The sequence below is a fragment of the Ambystoma mexicanum genome, chromosome 4q (genome assembly GCF_040938575.1).
Source record: "Ambystoma mexicanum isolate Mex_15411 chromosome 4q, UKY_AmexF1_1, whole genome shotgun sequence".
NCBI lineage: Eukaryota > Metazoa > Chordata > Amphibia > Caudata > Ambystomatidae > Ambystoma > Ambystoma mexicanum.
Genome location: NC_090928.1, coordinates 719,395,159 through 719,416,001, shown reverse-complemented (window position 1 = coordinate 719,416,001; position 20,843 = coordinate 719,395,159). Strand labels below are relative to the sequence as shown.

The following is a 20,843-nucleotide window of genomic DNA, read 5'->3' as shown; positions in this document are numbered from 1 at the left end:
AAGTTACTGAGTACTTTTAATTCTAATCTGGCAGCACAGGTGCTGTGTGGCATTGGAGAACAAGAGTGGGTGTGGTATGTAAGTGACACCTTTAATGATCCAGATGTAGCAGCAGGAGAATAAGCAAGTCCTGGGGGTAAATTCAATATTTCCTTTGATCAGGTAGAGATTGACTCTAAAATTGGTGCCCCCAAGGAGTCTAGAGCACCAGGCCCTAATGGCCTCCCCAATGCTATAGTAATGAATGCTCTGTATTTCTGGGGAGAACTATGGTATACTCTTTTCACAAAAGTAAGCGAGGAAGGGCTTATTTTATCCTCCTTGTGCCAATCAGTACTGGTACCGATATTTAAGAGGGGATCTAGAATCTACCCAGAGAATTCTAGGTTTTTATTGATGCCTGATGCATCAGGAAATATTTTGCTTCCCTGCTACTTGATAGACTCGCAAAATGGGTAAATTCCATTGGCTTGCTGAGTAAGTTTCATATGGGTTTCCGGGCTGGATCAGGCACATCACACTGTCTTTGGCTGCTGGATTCATTAACCAAGACGGCCATAATTTAGGGCCAACCAAGTCTATATGGGGCCATGGTCGATTTCCGGGCACGGTAAACAGAAACAAACTATGGGTCAAAATGGAAAGGTTAGACTCCTCAAGTGATCTGTTATTGGCTAATCGGGAACTCTGAGAACACAACGGTCCAGATTAGACTCGACAGTAGGGCTCAGTGTCTGCCCCTGTTAAAACTGGACAAGGGGTGAAGCCGGAGTGTACACTGGCCCCTCTGCTCTTTAACATATAAATTGCTGATTTACTGGAACACCTGGTGCAAGCAAACATCTCCCCTCCTAAAATAGCGGGAGAGAAAGTTGCATGTCTCTCATATGCGGACGACGTAGTCCTTATGGATCATACCTTTGCAGGCCATAAAAGATCTATGATGGAGCTGCAAAGATTTGCTAATGATCATGATCTTTACATCAATTATGAGATGACCAAATTAATACAGGCTTGGGAGGATAGCTCAGGGGCAACGTGCTCGCCTTGGAAGGAAAACGACATGTAGCAACACAGGTTCGATCCCCGGATCCACACTTACAAACCTCGGGGTATTTAGCGCGTTATAAATAACCTAACATATCATATCACTTTACCCACAAACGGGCATCTATACCTAATATGATTATAAATGGAAATCATATTGAGCATGTTTCTTGCTATAAATATCTGGGTTTGGATTTGACACCCCAGGTTGACTATAGAGCTCTGATTGCAGCAACAAAGCAAAAAGCAGGTGCCATGATTTATATGATCTACAAATGTGTGAAAGCGCTTCGGGCTATAGATTACGGGGGATTCTTACTCTTTACAAGCAGAGTTGTTGTGCCTCTGTCCTCTACGGTCTGGAAACACTATGTATGCAATATCTCACTTGGCTAGATATATTGGAGATTGGATATATCTGATTTTGGCATAGAATGCTGGGTTTGGGGCATAGTGTTCCCGAATACACTGCCTGACCATCTCTAGGGGGAAGTGATTTATTGATAGTTAAAGCAGATACAGAGGACAATTTTGAGAGTTTATACAGACAAGGAGGGTCATGCATTTTCAAATTTAAAACAGTAAGGTGGGTGAAAACAGTAAGAGGGGATGCTGATTTCTTTCTGTTTTAACTTGTTTTTACATTTCAAGAATTCGAAGTCCAGCAAATTATCCTCATTCAGAACATGGTTCATTTTCCATGTATCCTATTTTATCCAGCTCTTCCATAGGAGGGTGTGATTGTTCATCTTTATAGCAGGATTTCACCAATGAGCAGCTTCCCCTGAGAAGAAATATTTCACCCATCCCAAAGTCCCTTTCTTCCACTCTAGATTCCATGCTTAACAGATGGGCAGATATGATTGGCAAAAATATATCCATACTCAATAGATGGTCCAATGGAATGGGAGAGACAGAGGCAGCGTCAATCCTGACTCAGTTTTGAGCCCCTGAAGATTCTGCCTTCACCGAAAAGTGAATCCCCGGCGGACCCCAAACCTCCCTGTCGCACGAGACTCTGCAGGACATTTAAGGGCATTCTTGCCCCCTCCCTCACAGAAAATCCTTGAAGACTTTGACTATCCGAGTGATATCTATTCACGATTGAGCTTGGACCATTTCCTAAACTGAGTTCTAATCTGACATAATTTAAGGTGAATATTAATCGCCAGTCCAGTTGGTGGACATCCCTGTTAACCCTGGACCCTAAATATGTGAACCCCTCTTTAGCCCAGGTAACATTACCCACAGGTTCGATCCCCTTAGGCAAGACATAGAAATCGGGAAGACCTCTTTCTTGGCGTTAATCACCTTGGTGTTGGAAACAGCTTACGTCCCATCCCCTTCACAAAATAGAAGGGGTGGTTGGAACTCAAGAGTTAGCCACGATGTGCAGTCTTTAGGGGTGGGGAGCAAGGAGGTGAAACAAAATGTTTAAATCTACCTCACATCCAGGAGTAACAGGGGAAGAGTGGGTACAGGGTCCACACCTGAGGAGCGCCCCTGCACCATCAGCTCTTATCACCAGTTTAATTTAATAAGGTCTGTCACACAAGAAGGTGCCCTCTGCACCATCGCAGTCCGTGGCTGTGTCCCCAGCTGATAAACTCCAAAAAGGTGCTGTCTAGAAAATCATCACAACCCTCCTCCGCTACAACAAGGAAGTATTCAGACCTCCGCCTTCCACACCATAAGAGTGCAAGGGAAAAGACATATACCCCACACATTTTTTTATTGTTTATTGATAACACGCTTAATACCCAGAGGTTTCAAACCTGTGTTGCTCCATGTCGTCTTGCTTACAAGGAAACACGTTGCCCCTGAGCTATCCTCCCGAGACCTGCATGTGTGCTTCAGTCTACATGACTCGAAGAGCAGATGCTGTTACAATGTTTAGTCACAGCATCTTGGAGCCTTTGAATCCAATGCAGGAGGAACATGAACATTATTTTAAATGCTAAATAAGTAACAAGGAGTAAGGAAACACAATATTGAATTACATATTTGAAGTTTACACATTTTCATTTCAATGATGAGTTTTCCAGAGACTTTGTGCCTCCACCTGAAGTTGGAGCAATCTCTCTTAGGAACTGCAGTGCTTTTACGTGATCAGAGAAACTGTACATTTTCTCATCAGCTGACAGTTTTATAATGGCAGGATAAACCATGTAATAAGGCCATATCCCCCCTTGCCAAATGTTTTAGCCACTGCAAAAACCTTTCTCTGAGCTACTATATGCCATCCAAAATCATTGAACAATAAGATCCTTCAAGCATCTCCCTTCTTAATTTCCCCCTATTCTGTCGCTCTTTTCATAACCATTTCTTTTTGAAAAGCTTAAAGATCTAACAACAAATGGTCTGGGAGGTTTGCTGGTTTAGGGGTAAGAGTTTGGTGTGTCCCATCTATGTTCAACATCTTTCAAGGGGCAAGGTCAAGCAGTCTAGGGAGAGTCTTGTGCAAAAAAACGATATCCCCTTTTTCACCTCTTCTCGAAACCCCACAGTCCTGATATTAGTCCTCCTGGGGTAGTTTTCTTGTTCTGATATATAAGCTCAGATCAGATAGTTTCCTTTTCTAAGGCTAGGGCCCTATCCTCAGGAGAGGTCTAATGAACAGAAAGCTTACATTTACATCTCTTGTCTCAGAGCTGTGCCCTGTAAAACACATGTTAGTTTTAACCAGAGTTCAATCTAAGTTGACCATTTCCAGGTTACATGTAAAAAGGAAAAATGCTCTTTGCTTAAATCTTATTGCTAATAACAATGTAATAACGTGCAGGCCTATCAGCAAATTTAACTCAATTTATATAGCTTATAAACACACAGCTATCATCTCCTTGCAGAATATTAATAATTTACATGTCTGCATGTTCTTCATGCAATATGGCAGTTTAATACAGAAACTGGTTTCCATTAGTTAAATTTGTTTTTGAAATTAACACAATTATTCCTGTTATATTTGACATCTGTATATGATATTTCAATACAAAGTTATTCTAAATGCACCTTGCTGATGAAACACATTACACTTATTCAAATCGTTTCTACAGCTTGCAGACTTGGCCTGTGGGCTACCATTTGCCCACTTGCTGGGTATTTGGGCCAGAGGCTGGTCTGTGAGCACAAGCCTGGCTTGGACCTGCAGAGTCAGGTCAAACCAGGGGGACCGGGTTAAGAGACTAACAGTAGGCCTTGAACCCACATGGACAACTGAGGTGAATGGGGAGTAGCCAGGCCCCCAGACAGCATGGCAGTTGGGCCTGGCTGCTCTGTTAGGTTGTACAGGTTTTCTATGCTACCCTGGGCAATGTGCATATTGGCTACTTTGGGTGCTATGAGGGTAAACACAAAACTAAGGCCACAGGTTATTTTGAAGACCTCATTTGAATTTTCATGCCAGCACGTACACCAAGAAACTTAATGACATGATGCCCTGGACCTCCCCTGGATCTGTAACCACCCCCTCTCATATATGTCCAGTTCCATGGATATTTCAATGTGGATGGTCTGTGCATCCAAGTGGCGGCCAGATATAGATATTTTAGTCCAGCATCAGCCAATCACATTCCTGGGTTTAGATCTAAATAGCCAATCTGATTTTCACCAAACTAGGTGAAGTTCTGACTCTAAATACTAATCCAAGTTTAATGTAAATCCATCAAGACATTTTTGCAACACTTGAGAAAATAATATTGGAGCTTGAATCGGGTTTTTAGCTTCTGCCCCTCTCCCCCTTAACTTGCCCCCGGTCGGGGCAACCTTAATGAAACCTACCCAAAAAATGTAGACGCATATTGTTTTGAAAGATTTTGCGCAATGTCTTTGAGCGTGCCGAAGCTACCGGCATCTCAAAACGGCATCTCAAAATGTGCTCTTCATATGGTCAGTCCAAGGTAGCCAAGATTACAGAATTACAAAATTTCAAAATAATGTCATTAACATTTTCACTTAAATTACAATGAGAATGCTGTCATGGTTGATCAGCTAGCTATACATGAGAAAACAGTTCAAAATCAGACACCAAAGGGGAACCAGGACTCCTGTTCAATGAACATTTTCCTCCAGGACCAAGCTTTCCTAAAGATAAAATAGTTGGTGTCTCACCTAAGAGAAAAGGGGCCGTGATTGCATGAGGCCAGCACACCTCCCAAAAAAGATCTCTACATGGTATCAGATTTGCAAAATTTAGGAACTTCCAATCTACTTTGTAATCAACAATGAAGGCTACTAGAACCCCCTAGACCATCAATTTCGAAAGAAGATATGCAAGTTCATAAGAAACTTGTGCCTAATGGGATAACCAGTAGAGTGGTTTTGAGATTGGTGTAAAAGGCCTGAATTTCTTACTCCATAATGAACCTGGGTCGTGAGTGGAATACTGCTATCAGAGGAGCGAGAGCTGAGTTGTGGTTAAGGTCTTTGTCTCTGTCTATTATATGGAAAAGCACAACCATTTTTTAATGGAATTCGTTGGTGTCCTCAACCGAAAGATCCCCCAAGTATTTTAACTGTTTTCTGATGTATTGCTTATTGTTTAATTTTTGATTATTATTTTCTTATTTGCTATGCTATGTTCAAGTGTACAGCGCTCTGATATATCTTTGATGCAAATAAAATACAGATAAACTTTATCAATGTAATTTTGGTTAGGAGTAGTTGAAGCCACCACCTTCTCCCACCTCCCCATGTTAAGGTGATATGTGGAAAAAGAATGGGACGAAATGACAGGAAATGTTAATATTCTGCTCAGTATTAAAGAATGAAGCAGCCGGGTTCCTCCTGAATCCACTCCAACTTGGCACAGGCAGTTAATCTACATTAAATTGATAAGTCCCAAAATAAGAAACATGTATGTTATTTCTGTCAAAGCCCGCTGTATCATTCATTAATCAGTATCAGCAGAGATAGGTGCTCCAGTTTGCCTCTCGTCGGATGCATATGTGTTGAAATTGTTCAAAGCATTACATTACATTTTATTTCTTATATTTCCGTATGTACATTTTCACTGCACAGGTTGTAATAATGAGAGATTACCATCATGAGAATGTGGTCGACATGTACAACAGTTACCTTGTTTGTGATGAGCTCTGGGTTGTCATGGAATTCCTTGAAGGCGGAGCCCTAACAGATATAGTAACCCACACAAGGTACGTGTTAATCATATCATTTGATATCATGGAACATTTCTCCTCTTGTCTGTGTGGGCCTGCATTAGGCTCAACCCCTCGGTGAATATGTCGTAATGACTGCATGACCTTGTTCTGTACAGAGACGCTAATCCTATCAACCTCATGCTGTTGGTTTTCTGCTGCAAGAGGGAACCCATGCAAAACTATTTGTGCAGGTTTCCCTGCATCCATGCACTCTTATTCCAAAAGGCATGCAAACCTGGTGCCACAGATCACATCATTCTGGAGCCACAGAATCGCATCATCCTGGTTTGTGCTCCGCGCCAGCAGAGTTTTTCTCAAAACCGTCATTGCATTTTATTACCACAGATCAACCCGCATTGAGTGCATGTGTTTGAGGAACGGCCGCTTTACCCAGAAAGTTCCTGGGTTCCAGTGCATTTCACTACACACATGCCATGAATCCTAGATCGCAGCAGAGACAGATAAAATGAGAGGACATCCCCAAACCGCGCCAAACCTTTCTGCTGGGCTGTTTATCTGATATCTACATGGCCCACGGACTGTAAAGAAGAGGCACATCACGTTTCATCACGAGTTAGCATTTTGAAAAAAAATATTCACAGTGTTATTGCAAATACATATCCTTTCCATTGTTAAAGTTGCGTCAAATATGACTTTATAAATACAGATTTCATTATAATACAGATCTTTTGTTTACTTATATTTATCTAGAGGTAGTTCAACCAATACAGACTCCAGGCAAATGTCTAGCTCTGGCTCACTTCGACATATGGGCCTCATTACAAGTATGGCGGTAAGGCAACAATGGTGCCAGTATCGCTACCGGCACCGTTGCTTCGTACCGCCATGCTACTAGTTATGATCACGGGTCTCGCTCTGCCCGCCAGGTCCGACCTAGTGGGCAGTGCGGCGCCCGCAAGCACAACTCGTGAATGCACCGGCACCGTTATGAACGGTGCCGCCTGTGCATCCGAGCTCCCCATTCCCATTCAGCCCTATGGGGGCAAATGGGGATGGGAAGTCCCTTATTGCCGGCACCCGTGAATGGGCAATTACCGGGTCCGCCGACCTTGGCATGACGCAGTAATTGGCCATTTGCGGGTGCCAGTAAAATCACGGGTCCGGCGGCATCCGTGACTTTGTTACAGGCACGGCTACCGCCAGACCCGTAATGAAGCAATGGGCCTCATTGCAGGTTGGGCGGTCCGGAATTAACAGTGGCGGTAAACCCGCCGCCACTGTTAATTCTGGACCACCCGATCCCGAGTCCTGCAGGCGGGAGGTGATGTTCCCGCCAGGTCTGACCTGGCGGGTTTAACACCGCCCGCCTGCAGGCGGACATGGAAACACCAGCACCATCACGAGATGGTGCTGGTGTTTCCACTTCCCCATTCCCATTGAGTTGTATAGGACTCAATGGGAATGGGGATTTACCGAATTCCGCCTCTGGAATTCCCGGGACACCAGGGTCGTAATGCCCTGGTATTTCCGGGAGTCACGGAGGCGGAATGGTAATACGAGTCTGGCAGTAACCAGGCGGTTTTACCGCCTCGGGTTACCGCCGGACTCGTAATGAGGCCCAATGTCTGAATAGAGAACCAAACTAAGCATTTGAGTTGTGCCCCTTCTAATTTGTCCTCATCTTAGCCCTTTCATAATGTTTGCTGGTTCAGGTTGCTATTTCCCTCGCTGTCCAAGTTTTAATGAGCCATAGCAAACGATATCCTTGAAGTTACCTTAATTTAGAGAGTTCAAACAGCATTTTACTTGAGCAATATTGCTTCAGTAACAAGGAGTTGGCAGCCATTACCGGTCAGGTAACGGCCCGGGTTACAGGCACAGGCGTAACGTGGGCCCCAGCGCCATTGCCTGACTGGTAATACCTGCCTTCTGAAGGTTTTATCGCTATTAACACTAATGTTCTTTTGGGGTATCAGTATATATTTTATTTAAGTTGAGAAACGCTGCGGTTGACATTTCTGAAATTAAAAAAATACAAAACGAAATGGCCACCATGGATGTAGACAGAAGGCAACTACATGTAGTCCCTTATTTTTTCCATTTTAGCCATTGCTACAGAGAGGAAAGGATGGGAAAGCAGGTGTTTTGGGAGCTGGCGAGGAATGAGGGGATGCGGGTAAGTGAGGTTGGGATGGTGCAGGGAGTGGTTGGGTGAGGTGCAAGTGGTGAGGGGGCAGGCGGAAGGGGCTGCAGAGCAAGCAAAGGCTTACACCCCAGGAGGGAAGATGGCGCCACCCCTCTTCTCAGGAGTCTCGAAACACAGGCAATACCATGAGGTAAATCCTGCCTTTAACAAACTGCCTGGAGGACTCATGACACGAGCTCCCAGCAGCTACATTGATTTATAGTGAAAAGATTTTCCTGCTGTGCCATTCCAAAATATTTCTCTGAATCTATGTTAATACATGGGACAATTTGGATTTGCCTCGCCCATAGATTTCTTGGTAAGTGTATATGGTTATAGAAATTGAGAAGTTTAGTCAGGCTGAGTGATTTGAGAAATTGTAAAACACTCCAAATAATGTTTCAAAGTATTATTATTATTATTATTATTATTATTATTATTATTATTATTATTATTATTATTAGGGTATGTATTGACCGCTGACCTAGCTTTGAGAAGCAACAGAGTGCTTTACAATTATAGGAAGAACAAGGTGAGGGGAGCAGTGAAACAAGGGAGTGGATAGCTAACAAAAGGGGAGGGGGCAGGAAATGTGTCAACAAGTCATCTAAAAGCAACCAGGGGAGGAAACAGTGGTCATCAAATCACCCAGTCTCAGGTTGGGTGGGGAGGTGATGGTCTGTGGACATTGGGGTTTGGGAGGAGCCATTGCTTGAGGAGGAGGGTATTGAGCTACTTCCTGAACTGTAGAAGCAAGAGTGAAAGTCTGATGTTGACGGGGAAGAAATTCCAGAGTCTTGGGGCGTAGACGGAGAAGGCCTGTCCTCTGGTTTTTTCCTTCTTGCACCGGCGGAGTTCAAGTCTGTACATGTCCTTACTTTTAGTGGATCGAAGGCCTCCAGAGATGATGCGTTTCTCAGTGAGGTAGCTTGGGGCCTTCAGGGTGGCAGCCTTTTAGATTTTATTTTGTTTTATTTGGTTACATAGTGAATTACAAACTTGTATCAACTCCCTTAAAACTTTACAGAGTGAATCCCTCACAATTTCCTTCATCCAATGAAACATCACTCCCTCCCCACAACTATGAGAAAAAATCAAGTCAAAAGAAAAAAAAAACCTCTTCGACGGTCTGCACCTCTTTGAAGAATTGTATCGAATGAAAAATCATAGTAAAGTCTTCACCACCCACGAGGGGCAACCAGAAGAATTCCGCCTTCAGGCCTTAGCATTTTTTTAGGCAATCACCCAGGTAGTTTGTTCTAAGTTCAGGTAACCCCCTGCAGTATATCAAAACATGCCACAGCGATTCCACTTGGGCTTCAGATCTACAAAATCTACACTTATCCATATTTGATGGATATGTAAGTTGGTGGATTTGATACGTTGGACCTGTGCGCTCGTAACCACGCTAAGATTCAAAAATGTAAAATTGGTGTACAAATGAACTGGCAGCGATCATTCTTATCCCTCCAACTCATCCACCAGGGTTGGGAAATTGTAAAGCAAAAGATTACGGGTGTGGGAAGGTGACTCACGCTCAAGTTAAATTGGGTAAAAAGGTATGACTGTGAATAACAATGTTACTAGAACTCTTAAATTAAGAAGATTGTGTAGTTTTATTCCAGCCGAAACGTGTTTCGACACACTGGTCATTTTCAAGGCCTAACTCGATTCAAAGAGAAGATTTCTGAGAGGACAAACTTTTGTCCTTTTAATGGTGAAATCTTCTTACTAATAAACTGGTAAAATCCAGAAAATGAATTCAGGATTGATGAGGTGACTCTGAGACCTGTGGTGCAGTTGCTCCTGGTCCCAGTAAGACAATCAGTAGTTGAGCACAATTATAGCCCTTCAGGATGGGAGCAGACTTAAATAATTCCCAATTACGATTATGAACCCGTATTAGGTGAAAAGAGAACAATTAAGGGGTCCAATCCCTGCGATACAGAATAGCGTTCAATCTGCAATTATCCAGATTTGATTTGCCATACAGCTTCCTACTTTCATTAGTGGGGAGCAGGTTAAATCTCAGTCTCATGAACTGAGTTCTGTACCACGGGAGGGGAAGAGTTTTAGATATTGCAGCATTGGGCCACATGCCTTGTTTTCCTTGCATGATGCCAATTGCAACCAATGGGTGTTTCTATCCTCAAGGTTTTTTTTCCAATATTGCACCATGATTTTGCTTTTTACTTTATCAGGATTAGTCAGTAAGAGCTCAGTGCTGCAATCGAATGACTCCAGAAGAGCTCTACAACAGACATCCCATTGTCCCAGAAGGCTCCATCCTGCCCGACTCTTGCCCAAGGATTTCAAATGTAAGTACGGTTGGCACCAGTAGGCATTTGCGAAATAAAGATAGCGACTTCCAGACTGTTTCCGCATATAGTGAGATAAGGCCTAGCTCATATCTAATGACTGAAGTCGCTACCAAATTTGGCAATTTTAGGAGCATTCTTCCAAAAGATCCTTCTAAACCCACCCAAACCTTGTAAGATGTAAAAAGAAACCCCTCTGCGCCAGAAATCAAGACCTGAGTCACCTTGGCCTCAAAAAAAGTAATAGCTGGTTCTAGTGAGAATTTTCATGGAGGTCTTCTTTTTTAGGCCCAAGCACCTAAGACTGTCATCCTTTTTGTTGTTAACAAGAGCACCCAAATATGTCAGTGACTGGGTTTCCATTAGGGAAGTCCCTTCCAAGAAACATTTCTGGCCAGAGCCACCCTTCGTGCAACAAATGCTGAATGACATCATTTTAGTTTGGGTTTCTTCCGATTACTTTCTATGCCATTTGCCCTTATGTACTCCAGCAATGCGTTCAAGCTTCGCTGGAGTCCAATAGGGGTCTGGTCCAGAAGGACGAGGTCATCAGCAAATAATAATAGTCTGCCAATCTTATGGTTGCCGATTTTAGGTGGAAAGGCATTCACCCCATCCAATGCGACAGGTAGGCCTGACAAAAACATGTTAAAGAGGGTAGGAGCAAGCAGGCACCCTTGTTTCAGCCCCCTTTGCGTGGTGATTAGATCAGATAGAAGACCTTGCCCATTCAGCCTAATATTAACGTTGGTTCCTGTGTATAGCGATCTGATAGCAGCAAGCATGGGCTCCGGACAACTCCACTCCTCCATTTTTCTCCAGAGCCTTTCCCTGTCTACACTGTCATACGCCTTTTTGATGACTGTAAAGGCCATGTACATTTGTGTCTTTTCCCATTGATTTTCCCTTTAGGATATTTAAGAGAAACAAATTCAAATCCATCCCCATGCCCTTTTAAATCCCATTTGTCTAGGGTCGGTTCTACCAGTGGCGGCTATCCATTTTTGTAGATGGAACAACAGGACTCTCCCTAAAGATCTTCCCCATTACATCCAGGAGGGCAATAGGGCGATAGTTTTCAGGATCCGTCCTATTGCTTCCTTTGTGGATCGGAACGATCACAGCTGACTTCATGAATTGGGAATAGTCTCACTCTTCATAACCTTTTTGAAAGGGAGTACATGAGGGATGCCCAGCCTTCGGGTGATTCTTTCATCATCATATTTGTGATGCTGTCCGGGCCCGGTGCCCTGGATCTACTTGCTTTATTAATAAGCTTCAGCAAGTCATCCTCATCCAAGGTTAAAGGCCACCCCCCCCCTTTGCTCTTGGGTGGAACAAGGGCACACCCTTCTTTTTAGCAAAGGTTTTCTCATAATGGGCCAGCCATTTATTCTCTGGCACCATATTTGACGCTGGCATAACTTTTCCCTTGCCCTGTTGGTTGAGCAATTGCCATATGGCTCGCGTGTCTCTTCCCATTATCTTGACAAGCATTGCCTCTGAGTCTATCTGCAGCAATATGGCCCTGTATCCTGCTGCCCAGTTTCTGAATTTTTGCTTTCTCTTAGCAATCAAGGTGCTTGTAACTTCCCCCTTCGTTTCAGGACTCCTGTGTCTTTTCTTAAGGTGCATTTCTCTCTAGCCATTGCAGCATCATAGCTATGCACATGGCGCCTACCCCAACCTTTCAAAGAGTTACCTAAGACCCTAAACTCGACTAGCAGGGGAGCGTAGTTCACTCCATCCTTTCCACTCCCTAACTTTGCAATGTTGGATTTTAGGGCTCTGGCATCTGCCCTCCTAAATCTCAACCGGTTGTATCTGTTAGAAACTTCCAGAGGGAATTGCCAACAATCGTTTTGCAGGGGAGTCTCGCTCTTTCATATAGATAATCTCAGAAAGGAGTGATCACTGTATTTTTTAGGTAAAATTCTTAAAGCGGTAACCCGTTTGTTTAAATTAGGACACACCAACACATTGGGCCTCATTACGACCCTGGCTGTGACGGTATGAACGGTGGCGGTAAGGCACCGTTCATACCATCCTAACGCATTATGAGTTCTGCTCGCGGGTTCCTGACAGCCCGCCAGGTCTTACCTGACGGGATGTGCGGCACCCGCGAGCAAAACCCGTAATTGCGCCAGCACTGTTATCAACGGTGCGGGCGCATCCATGCTCCCCACACCCTTTCTGCCCTATCGGGCAGAGTGGGGATCGGGAGCCCGGCAATACCACCACCCGCAAATGGCCAATAACCGGCCCATTCATTTCATAATGGGCCAGTTATTGGCCAATCGCGGGAGGCAGTGCCGTTAGCGAGCATGGCGGTAGCCGTGCCTGCCATATAGGCACGGCTACCGCCATGCTTGTAATGAGGCCCATAGTTCAAAAATTAAGGAATACACCCCATTCGTCCAAGCGGCTACAGTTTGGTCGCCCTCTTCATCACGTCCCTTTACCATGTGCAAATCGTGGGCTTCTATTAACTCTAATCAAGCCAGAGCCATCATGTTTCTGGGACCCTTTTGGCCCACCAAATCATCGATCCTCTCACCCCCTGTAGCCAGGCAAGGCGCATTAAAGTCACCACCCACGCAGATTAAGTTGATCATGCATTTACTGTGGAATTCGTCGATGAGATCAACAAAATCCTGCGGAAACGTAGCCGATTCAATCCCCTTGGGGTTCCAGTATATTTATAATAAGTAACCCTGCCTGGCTGCCCGGGGATGACACTCACATTTTAAGGTAGGTTGCCTGGATCAATCTATTAGGGCATATAGAGTTTACCACGCAGAGCCCCCTTCCATTTTTTATCAGTGTTAGCAGACCTGCACAGGGCCTTCCTTTCCTCCCAATGAGGGCAGGATTGATGTAGTCATAGACTGGCGAAATCGACAACCATGTCTCTTGCAGGCAAAGGATATCCATTTCTCCCGAGGTGATGTCCTTGTCCAGGACGGAGGATCCTCTTCTGTTCCAGAAGCCAAAGATCCATCCGTTGGCTTGCTGTTAGTTCGATTTGCGAGCATTCCTTCTCCCTTTTTGCTCTTTTCTCCCTTCTAGTTTCTCGTTGCATTGTAAAGGAACAATCCTCTGCTCTCCATGAATGCGACTTTCAAACTTAATTTTGAGGGGGCCTTCACATTTGGACGAGGGGCTGTTAAATTCTTTACCTACACCTTCTTCATGGGCAGGGCGGACATCTCCCTTGGTCTGTTTGTAAGATGACCTTTTAGGTAGCACTAGACTGATTTTGGACTGGTCTTGAGAAGGGTACCGACCCTCTGTCAATCTTTCCCGGGTCGGGAGTTCCATAAATCAAAACCCCATGGCAGCAATAGATGGACTCGCTTTAGAAGGGACGATTTTTCTGCTCTCGATTTTAATGCAAGATCATCTTATCCATCTGGCTCTCGTTGATAAAATCGACAATTTTTATATCCTCTGAGCGAAGCAAGTGAAAGGCTGGGACATGGTGGAACAGCTTCATTACATTCACTTGATTTAGAATCAGCCCGTCCTTGAGATGGAGAAGCATCACTAGTCTTAACTTGTTTGTTTGTTTGTTTTTATTATTTATGATGCGCGAGTGTACCCGGGGGTATCAGGGCGCAGCCTTTACAAGAATATTCGAAGCTTGGTTACAGTACAAGAAATATACATAATACAGGAATAACTACACCAGTGTTATATACAAATCAGTGGTAGGCCTACAGGCCATTATTTACAGGTAAGCAAGGCACACAAGCAGGTAAGCAGGAAGGCACATGTAGTTGCAGTTTGTACAGGTGGTGCTGGGCACTTCATGGTCTTAGTGGGTCTCGCTTTTCAACCATGAGATTACCAGTGAGCGGAAATTCTGGTAGGGCATGTCAATTCTTAGGTTTGGAGGCAAGGAGTTCCACAACAAGGCAGCTTTTACCGGGAAGCTATTACCCCCTATCGTGGCCCGCTTGAAGTGGGGAACAGTTAGACAGTTTTTGTATGCGGTTCTGGTGGGTCTTGAAGAGGACTGTCGGTGGAATCTGTTGATCAGATAAGTTGGGGCGGCATTGTTCCGAGACTTGTGAGTGAGTGATGCCGTTTTTAATAGAATTTTATTTTTAGTGGTTAGCCAATTGTTCTGTAGGCTATAGTTTGTAATGTGTTCCCTTCTGGAAATGCCCAGAGCTGCTCTTAGCGCATTGTTCTGAAGGGTTTGCAGTTTGCTGGTGGTAGCCTTAGTAGATCCCAGGTATAGGGCATTACAGTAGTCAAGGCGGGACAGAATAAGAGCTCTGGCGAGTGTCAGGCAGCTGGAATCCGACAGGAAGGGTTTAGCTGTGCGGATTAATTTGCAGGTGTAAGCCGTGGAGGATGCAAGGGAGCTCACTTGTCTTTTAAAGGAGAAATTGGAGTCAAGATAGAATCCCAATGTTTTGACCTCCTGTCCGACTTTGATGTTGTTTCCATCAATCATGAAGGAATTCAGGATGGCACATCTTTTCATCGCACGCGCTTGGAGCTCTTGTTCCACGTTTTTTGAACTTTGAAAAGTTGATGTGCTGGTCTTCTTGTAGTTTTCATTGGTTCGTATGGGCCCACTTCGTACCTCTACCTTTGTAACTTCTGATGGGGCGAGGTAAAAAGGTCTTTTGTAATGAATTGAGCTCCTTTGTTCTTCCAGAGTCTGAACTGTACTTCCGCCCGATCTCTGTTTAAGCTCACACACAATAATGAAGAACCCCTTCGTGCGAGGATGCCAAGGTCTCTGAGGGGGGCCGGGATGCCTACTCGTTCTTGTCAGCCTCGTCAACCATCCAGTGCGACAAATTAAGGTCCACCTCATCTTTAGGACGTGGAAGGTCTTCAATCAGTAGTGGAGATGCTGTTTTGACATATTTGGACTCCTCCCTAAACTTGGGCAGCCCCCGCGTCTCCAAGGGACTCTCTCCGCTCTTCGTGGAATTGTTCGGAGGAGAAGAAGCAAGATTCCTTAGAAACGCCCGAGATCCCTTAGATCTCCTCTTGGACTTAATAGCTGTCATGGATCTCAGTGTTCTGACCAATGATTCAAGTTTGGCAGTAGCCTAAAATCGTTTACACTTTTTCCTCTTCTGGAAGATAGGGAAAGACACATTTCCCCCAGCTTTTTGTGTAGCCAGTGTTTCCTTTATAGTTAATTTGCCCGAGGCCACCTCCTTTCTCCCAGTATTTTCACCCTCTCTAGCATTCAATGTTTCTTTTATCTGCTGATCAGCGACTAGAGCCTGAGGGGTTGAGGATTCTTTAGAGAAGGCCACCAAACAGATAGGTATCTCCTTAGTGGTCTCCTGGCCTGTAATGCTCCCATCCTCGTCCGCTCCTACACTCTGCTAATCCGTTAGGGGGGACTTCTCAATGGTCAGTGGCATCATGGCTAATAATTCCAAAGGACCCATTGAAGCCCTTAGGGCCTTCTGAGCATGGATAGAGGCCTTTACTTGAAGTAATTCCAAGAGGGAATCCATTAAACGTTTCTTCTCCTCTCTTTCTATATAGAATGCGGTTGAGAGGTTTTGGTGGATTCTTTTGGAGCACTCCGCTTCTTGGGCAACTCTTAACTGCAGCGAAGTGATAACATTTTCCATGTAAATCAATTTGGAATTGATGAGGGCTATTAGGGTTGAATGGTTCTTGAGATTTCCATTCAAAGAGTCGTACAATTTCAAGAATGGCGACAAGGACATTGCTAATGCTCCCAGCAGAGAGGGTTGTGGAATGAGGGGGTGGAATTTAGAATAGGCTTGGGCCTTTCAAAGTTCTTGATGAGAAGACAAGGGGCCTCATACATGTCTGGTGGTAACTGTGCCGGTAAAACCGGCAGGTTGCCACCAGACCCGTAATGAATTACCAGCTCCTGACTTCCCGGTACCACCTAGCCATTCCGAGTCCAGCGGCCGGGAAGTCAGGCACCGATAATTTTGTAATTCCCCATTCCCGTTGAGTCCGATAGGACTCAATGGAAATGGGGAACACGGAAGCACCGGTACCGTTAATAACGGTGCCAGTGCTTCTGTGAAACTCTGCGGGCGGGTGCTGTACTGCCTGCCAGGTCTGACCCTGGTGGGCGGGACCGCACCCGCCCGCAGAGTCGTACTGTGCTGGTCCGGAAACACTGGTGCCGGTATGGTTACTGGCACCGGTGTTTCCGGAACGGCACAGACGTAATGAGGCCCAAAGTCTTCCAATGAAGAAGTGGAGGACGATATTTCAATAGGGGACCCCTGTCACCAACTTAAGCCAAGCTGTTGGGAGTTTGGTTGTCAGAGATTTGGGTCTGGCAAGAGCTTCTTGTTAATATATTATCTCCGCAGGAGCCACCTCCTCTTCAACTCTATGAGCTAGGTCCAGCCTTTGAGATAGATTGATAAGACAAGCTGGATTATTAACGGCAACCAAGGGCTCACTGGAAAGATATTCCTCCATTGCAGAGGTACATTTATCCTTAGGACCACAGCTTTCTTTCTTTTCATAGCTACTCAGTGCTGACATTTCTAAATGTGTGTTGGAAGGGGGGGAGATGCATCCACCGGGATGATCCCCACCAGGGCCCCTAACTTTCAGCGCTTCCAAATAACTGCACGATTTGTTCTATTGCAGGGCTTTCTCCAACCTTATTTTCTTCACCTCGGGAGGGTTCCCGGAATCGCCCGGTAGGTCCCAAGGGGTTTTCTTTTCGCTTAGTTCTTGCCCCCCTATTACCTTGAGGATTTCTGCATCCGTCAGTTCCAAGGTGTTAGTTGTCGCTTCTTCCCCTTTCAGGCAGACAGTCTTTTTGTTGTCCCAAGAGGGCTAGTCAAGGGCTCTTTGACTGGATGTGCCCTACCCTTTTTATTGGTAGAAGAAACAATCTTCCTTTTTAGGGCCTGGGTGAGACCATTACATTCAATTCCCTTTTTCGGGGCATTGGACCAAGTGCATTAAGTGTCCTGCAGAGCTGACAATAATGGCTTAGATTTGCTCTTGTGGATGGCTGAGGAATCAGACTTAGTTTATATTAAATTAGCGTAGAGCACACTAACCCCCTTTCCGCTCACCTTCGATTTTATTTATAGCCAGGTCCGGGGGGGAAAAGATTGAGATGGACAGGTCCTCCTTGGAACTCTGGAAAGCCGGAACACTGGAACACTCTGACACACTTTGCTCCGCCGGGTGGCAAGTGTTTATGAACTGCTCCTCCTTCTGTCGGCAATAGACAGTGAAGAAACACTGTGAACACCAGAACTCCACAGCAAGCCTGTTCGCACAATGTTCACCGCGTTGACGGGAACACTCTGCCACACTCCGCTCCTCAGGGTGGAGGGGTGTTTATGAACTGCTCCTCCGCTCTCAGCAATAGACAGTGAAGAAACACTGTCAACCCCAGAACTCCACAGCAAGCAACGTGCGCACAATGTTCACTGCGTTGACTGGAACACTCTGCCATGCTCCGCTCTGCGCGGTGGTGAGTGTTAATGAACTACTCCTCCCTCTCTCAGCAATGGACAGTGAAGAAACACTGTGAATGCCAGAACTCCACAGCAAGCAGCGTTCTCACAATGTTCACCGCATTGACGGGAACACTCTGCCGCACTCCGCTTTGCTCCACAGAGTGCGGCGGGTGTTTATGAACTGCTCCTCCTCTCTCAGCAATAGACAGTGAAGAAACACTGTCAACCCCAGAACTCCACAGCAAGCAACATTCGCACAATGTTCACCGCGTTGACTGGAACACTCTGCCACACTTGTAGTTGATGCAGCAGGATTTTAAGATGATACAGGCTTGCAGGGGGAGCCAGTGCAGTTCGATGAGGGTTACATTTGCAGAGTTCTTTAGTGAGTCATGCTGCAGCATATAGGACACGTCTCAAGGGTGCCAGGGTAGTTGCCAGACCAGAAGGTCTTCCAAAAGGGCATTTCCACATCCAGGTGGGAGAGGACCAAAGCTTGGACAGCAGCTCTGAAGTTGTTTTCTTGGATGAAGGGCTTGATTTTTCGCAGGAGAGTAAGTAGGTACCAAGCTGTTTGTGTCTTCCTTGCTATGTGCTATTTGAAGAAGAGGTGTCTATTGATGACGAACCTAAGGGACTTGACGCAGGTGGCCAGCTGGAGTGGGAAGCCCTCGATGTGCTTACCGGAGAGTCAGGTCTGGAGGTCACGGTGTTCAGTGTTGTTGGTTAGAAGTAGACATTCAGTCTTGGATGGGCTGAGTTTAAGGTAAGCACTGGACACCCACAACTGAATCAATGAGAGGCAGGCCTTGAGCCGCGGGATGTCTTTAATGGAGGATATCTTGGCGTAGAGCTGCGTGTATGTATACATTATGTATAAAGTATGTATATTATTTCAATGTATTCTATATTATTGGGTCTTATTAAGCACAGCTTCTGACATTTTCATAGCCACTTGGCACTTTGACAAACAGCATATATCATGCATACGCATGGTTTCCATGAAGAACTCTACAGAAGGTTGACAAAGCCGCAAATATGAACCAAAGGAAAAAACAGGAATGTTTCGAGGTATTTGGGGGAACTGAGGATGACCCTGACACATTTTCTCTGTCCCAGAGATTCTAGGATTCTTTGGTAAGGTGGGATTTCGTAGAAATAAATGGGATCCGTCTGGGGTGATGCAGGAGTTACAATTTAAGAGCTCTCAGGTTGTTGCATGCCAGGCATAAATAGGTAGTTAATTCTGGGGAAATCAGTTTGAAATTTTTATTATAAGTCTCAGAATGCAAAAGAAAAAACATTGCTAGATGAGCTGCTCATGCAAGTCATGACACAATTTGGGAGCCTATAAAAATGTTCACCTAGTCCTCAAAATAGAACACTAATTACACTTTTTTGAAAATGTGTATTCAATGTATGGCGAATTCCACCAAAACAGTGTATATTACTATTAACAAGTTGCAAAGATAAGCCAAATGCAATCATTACTGGATTATTGTGAGGACATGTAGGCAACATTGAGAAATGTCCATCTCTGCACGAGATCATGAAATGTGATTGAACTCCAGGAGACTGAGGAAAACATTACCATGCCTACCAATGGATTTCAATAAACCGTTGAAGTTGAATAAAGAATTTCAACATCGCAGGACCCTCAAGTGACTTTAGAAAGGTTAAGAGCTACAATAAGCCCGACAGTGAAATTCTATTCTAGCTACTTCATATTGAACTGCATTTTACTACATAATTTTATGTTTTATTTTACTGAAATTAGCGTTCAATATAGACATTCTGAATTGAGAGCTATGTGTCACACTGCATACTACTGGTGCTTTCTTTCACAGATTAGACTAAGCTGTCAATATTTGAAAACTCCAGTTCTGTGAAACAATGACTCCCACGCAGCGATTATTAGGGTAAGATTATCTCACCTTTACAGTTCACTGCAAAAAACAGATCTCTTAAACATAGTTTTTTCTAATGGATTCCTTCCTTCTACAGAGTCCTCATCTTGGAAATACCCTCCAGGCATCAGATTGGCTTCTTACTTGGATTCACCTGCCTTGGGCAAACGGTGGCTCCTCTTTGGTGCTCCTTGGAGGCATTTGCTCCCAAAACTCCTTATGTGGTAGCATATGTAGAGCTGGCTGCACCCCAATACCTTAGTTAATTTTTTCTATCTGCTTAACATGCTGCTTCTGCCTCAGGCTCCCCCACCCCAAAGGCCTTTGAATTGAACACCTGCAAAGACTGCAGAAAATCTATATTTTGGCTGTCCCACACAAGCACTGCCTTGGTGCTTGCGTCCCGATCATGACATTGTGGAATGTGAATACTCTCTGTTCGTGCAACCTAAGGCCTTAAGTAAATATGTTTCAAAGCTCTTCACCACTCCCCTCCACTTGACCCCACTTTCTGATGTCGTAGTTTCTTCTCTGAGTACCTTAACTTTGATCTCGACACCAGCTGCTTTATGGAGGCACTGGAGTGCCAGAGGTTTGCCAAGCAACCATGTTCAAATTCCTCTCTAACGTAGGACAATTCTAGGATGAAGAAGGTGACCTGATCGCTTATGTCTTATCCATGGAGAAAGGCAAACTTGAGGACTTCACTGAGGAATTCTATGATCTGAATGAAGATCTGAACAAATTTGCTTCCGACTTGTTGGATGCCAGCAGCCCTAATATCTCATCTGCGAACAGATTCATGCAGTATT

The 20,843-nt window shown here is 44.8% G+C and overlaps 1 protein-coding gene across 2 annotated transcripts in view; it reads left to right on the top strand.

Moving 5' to 3' along the window:
- The window catches only part of PAK5 (p21 (RAC1) activated kinase 5), a 1,510,924-nt gene that overhangs the window by 1,314,498 nt on the left and 175,583 nt on the right, over positions 1-20,843 (top strand). For both annotated transcript variants that reach the window (XM_069608301.1, XM_069608302.1), the window contains one exon: positions 6,064-6,197. In XM_069608301.1, the coding sequence (XP_069464402.1) occupies positions 6,064-6,197 (134 nt within the window). The remainder of the gene's footprint in view (positions 1-6,063; positions 6,198-20,843) is intronic.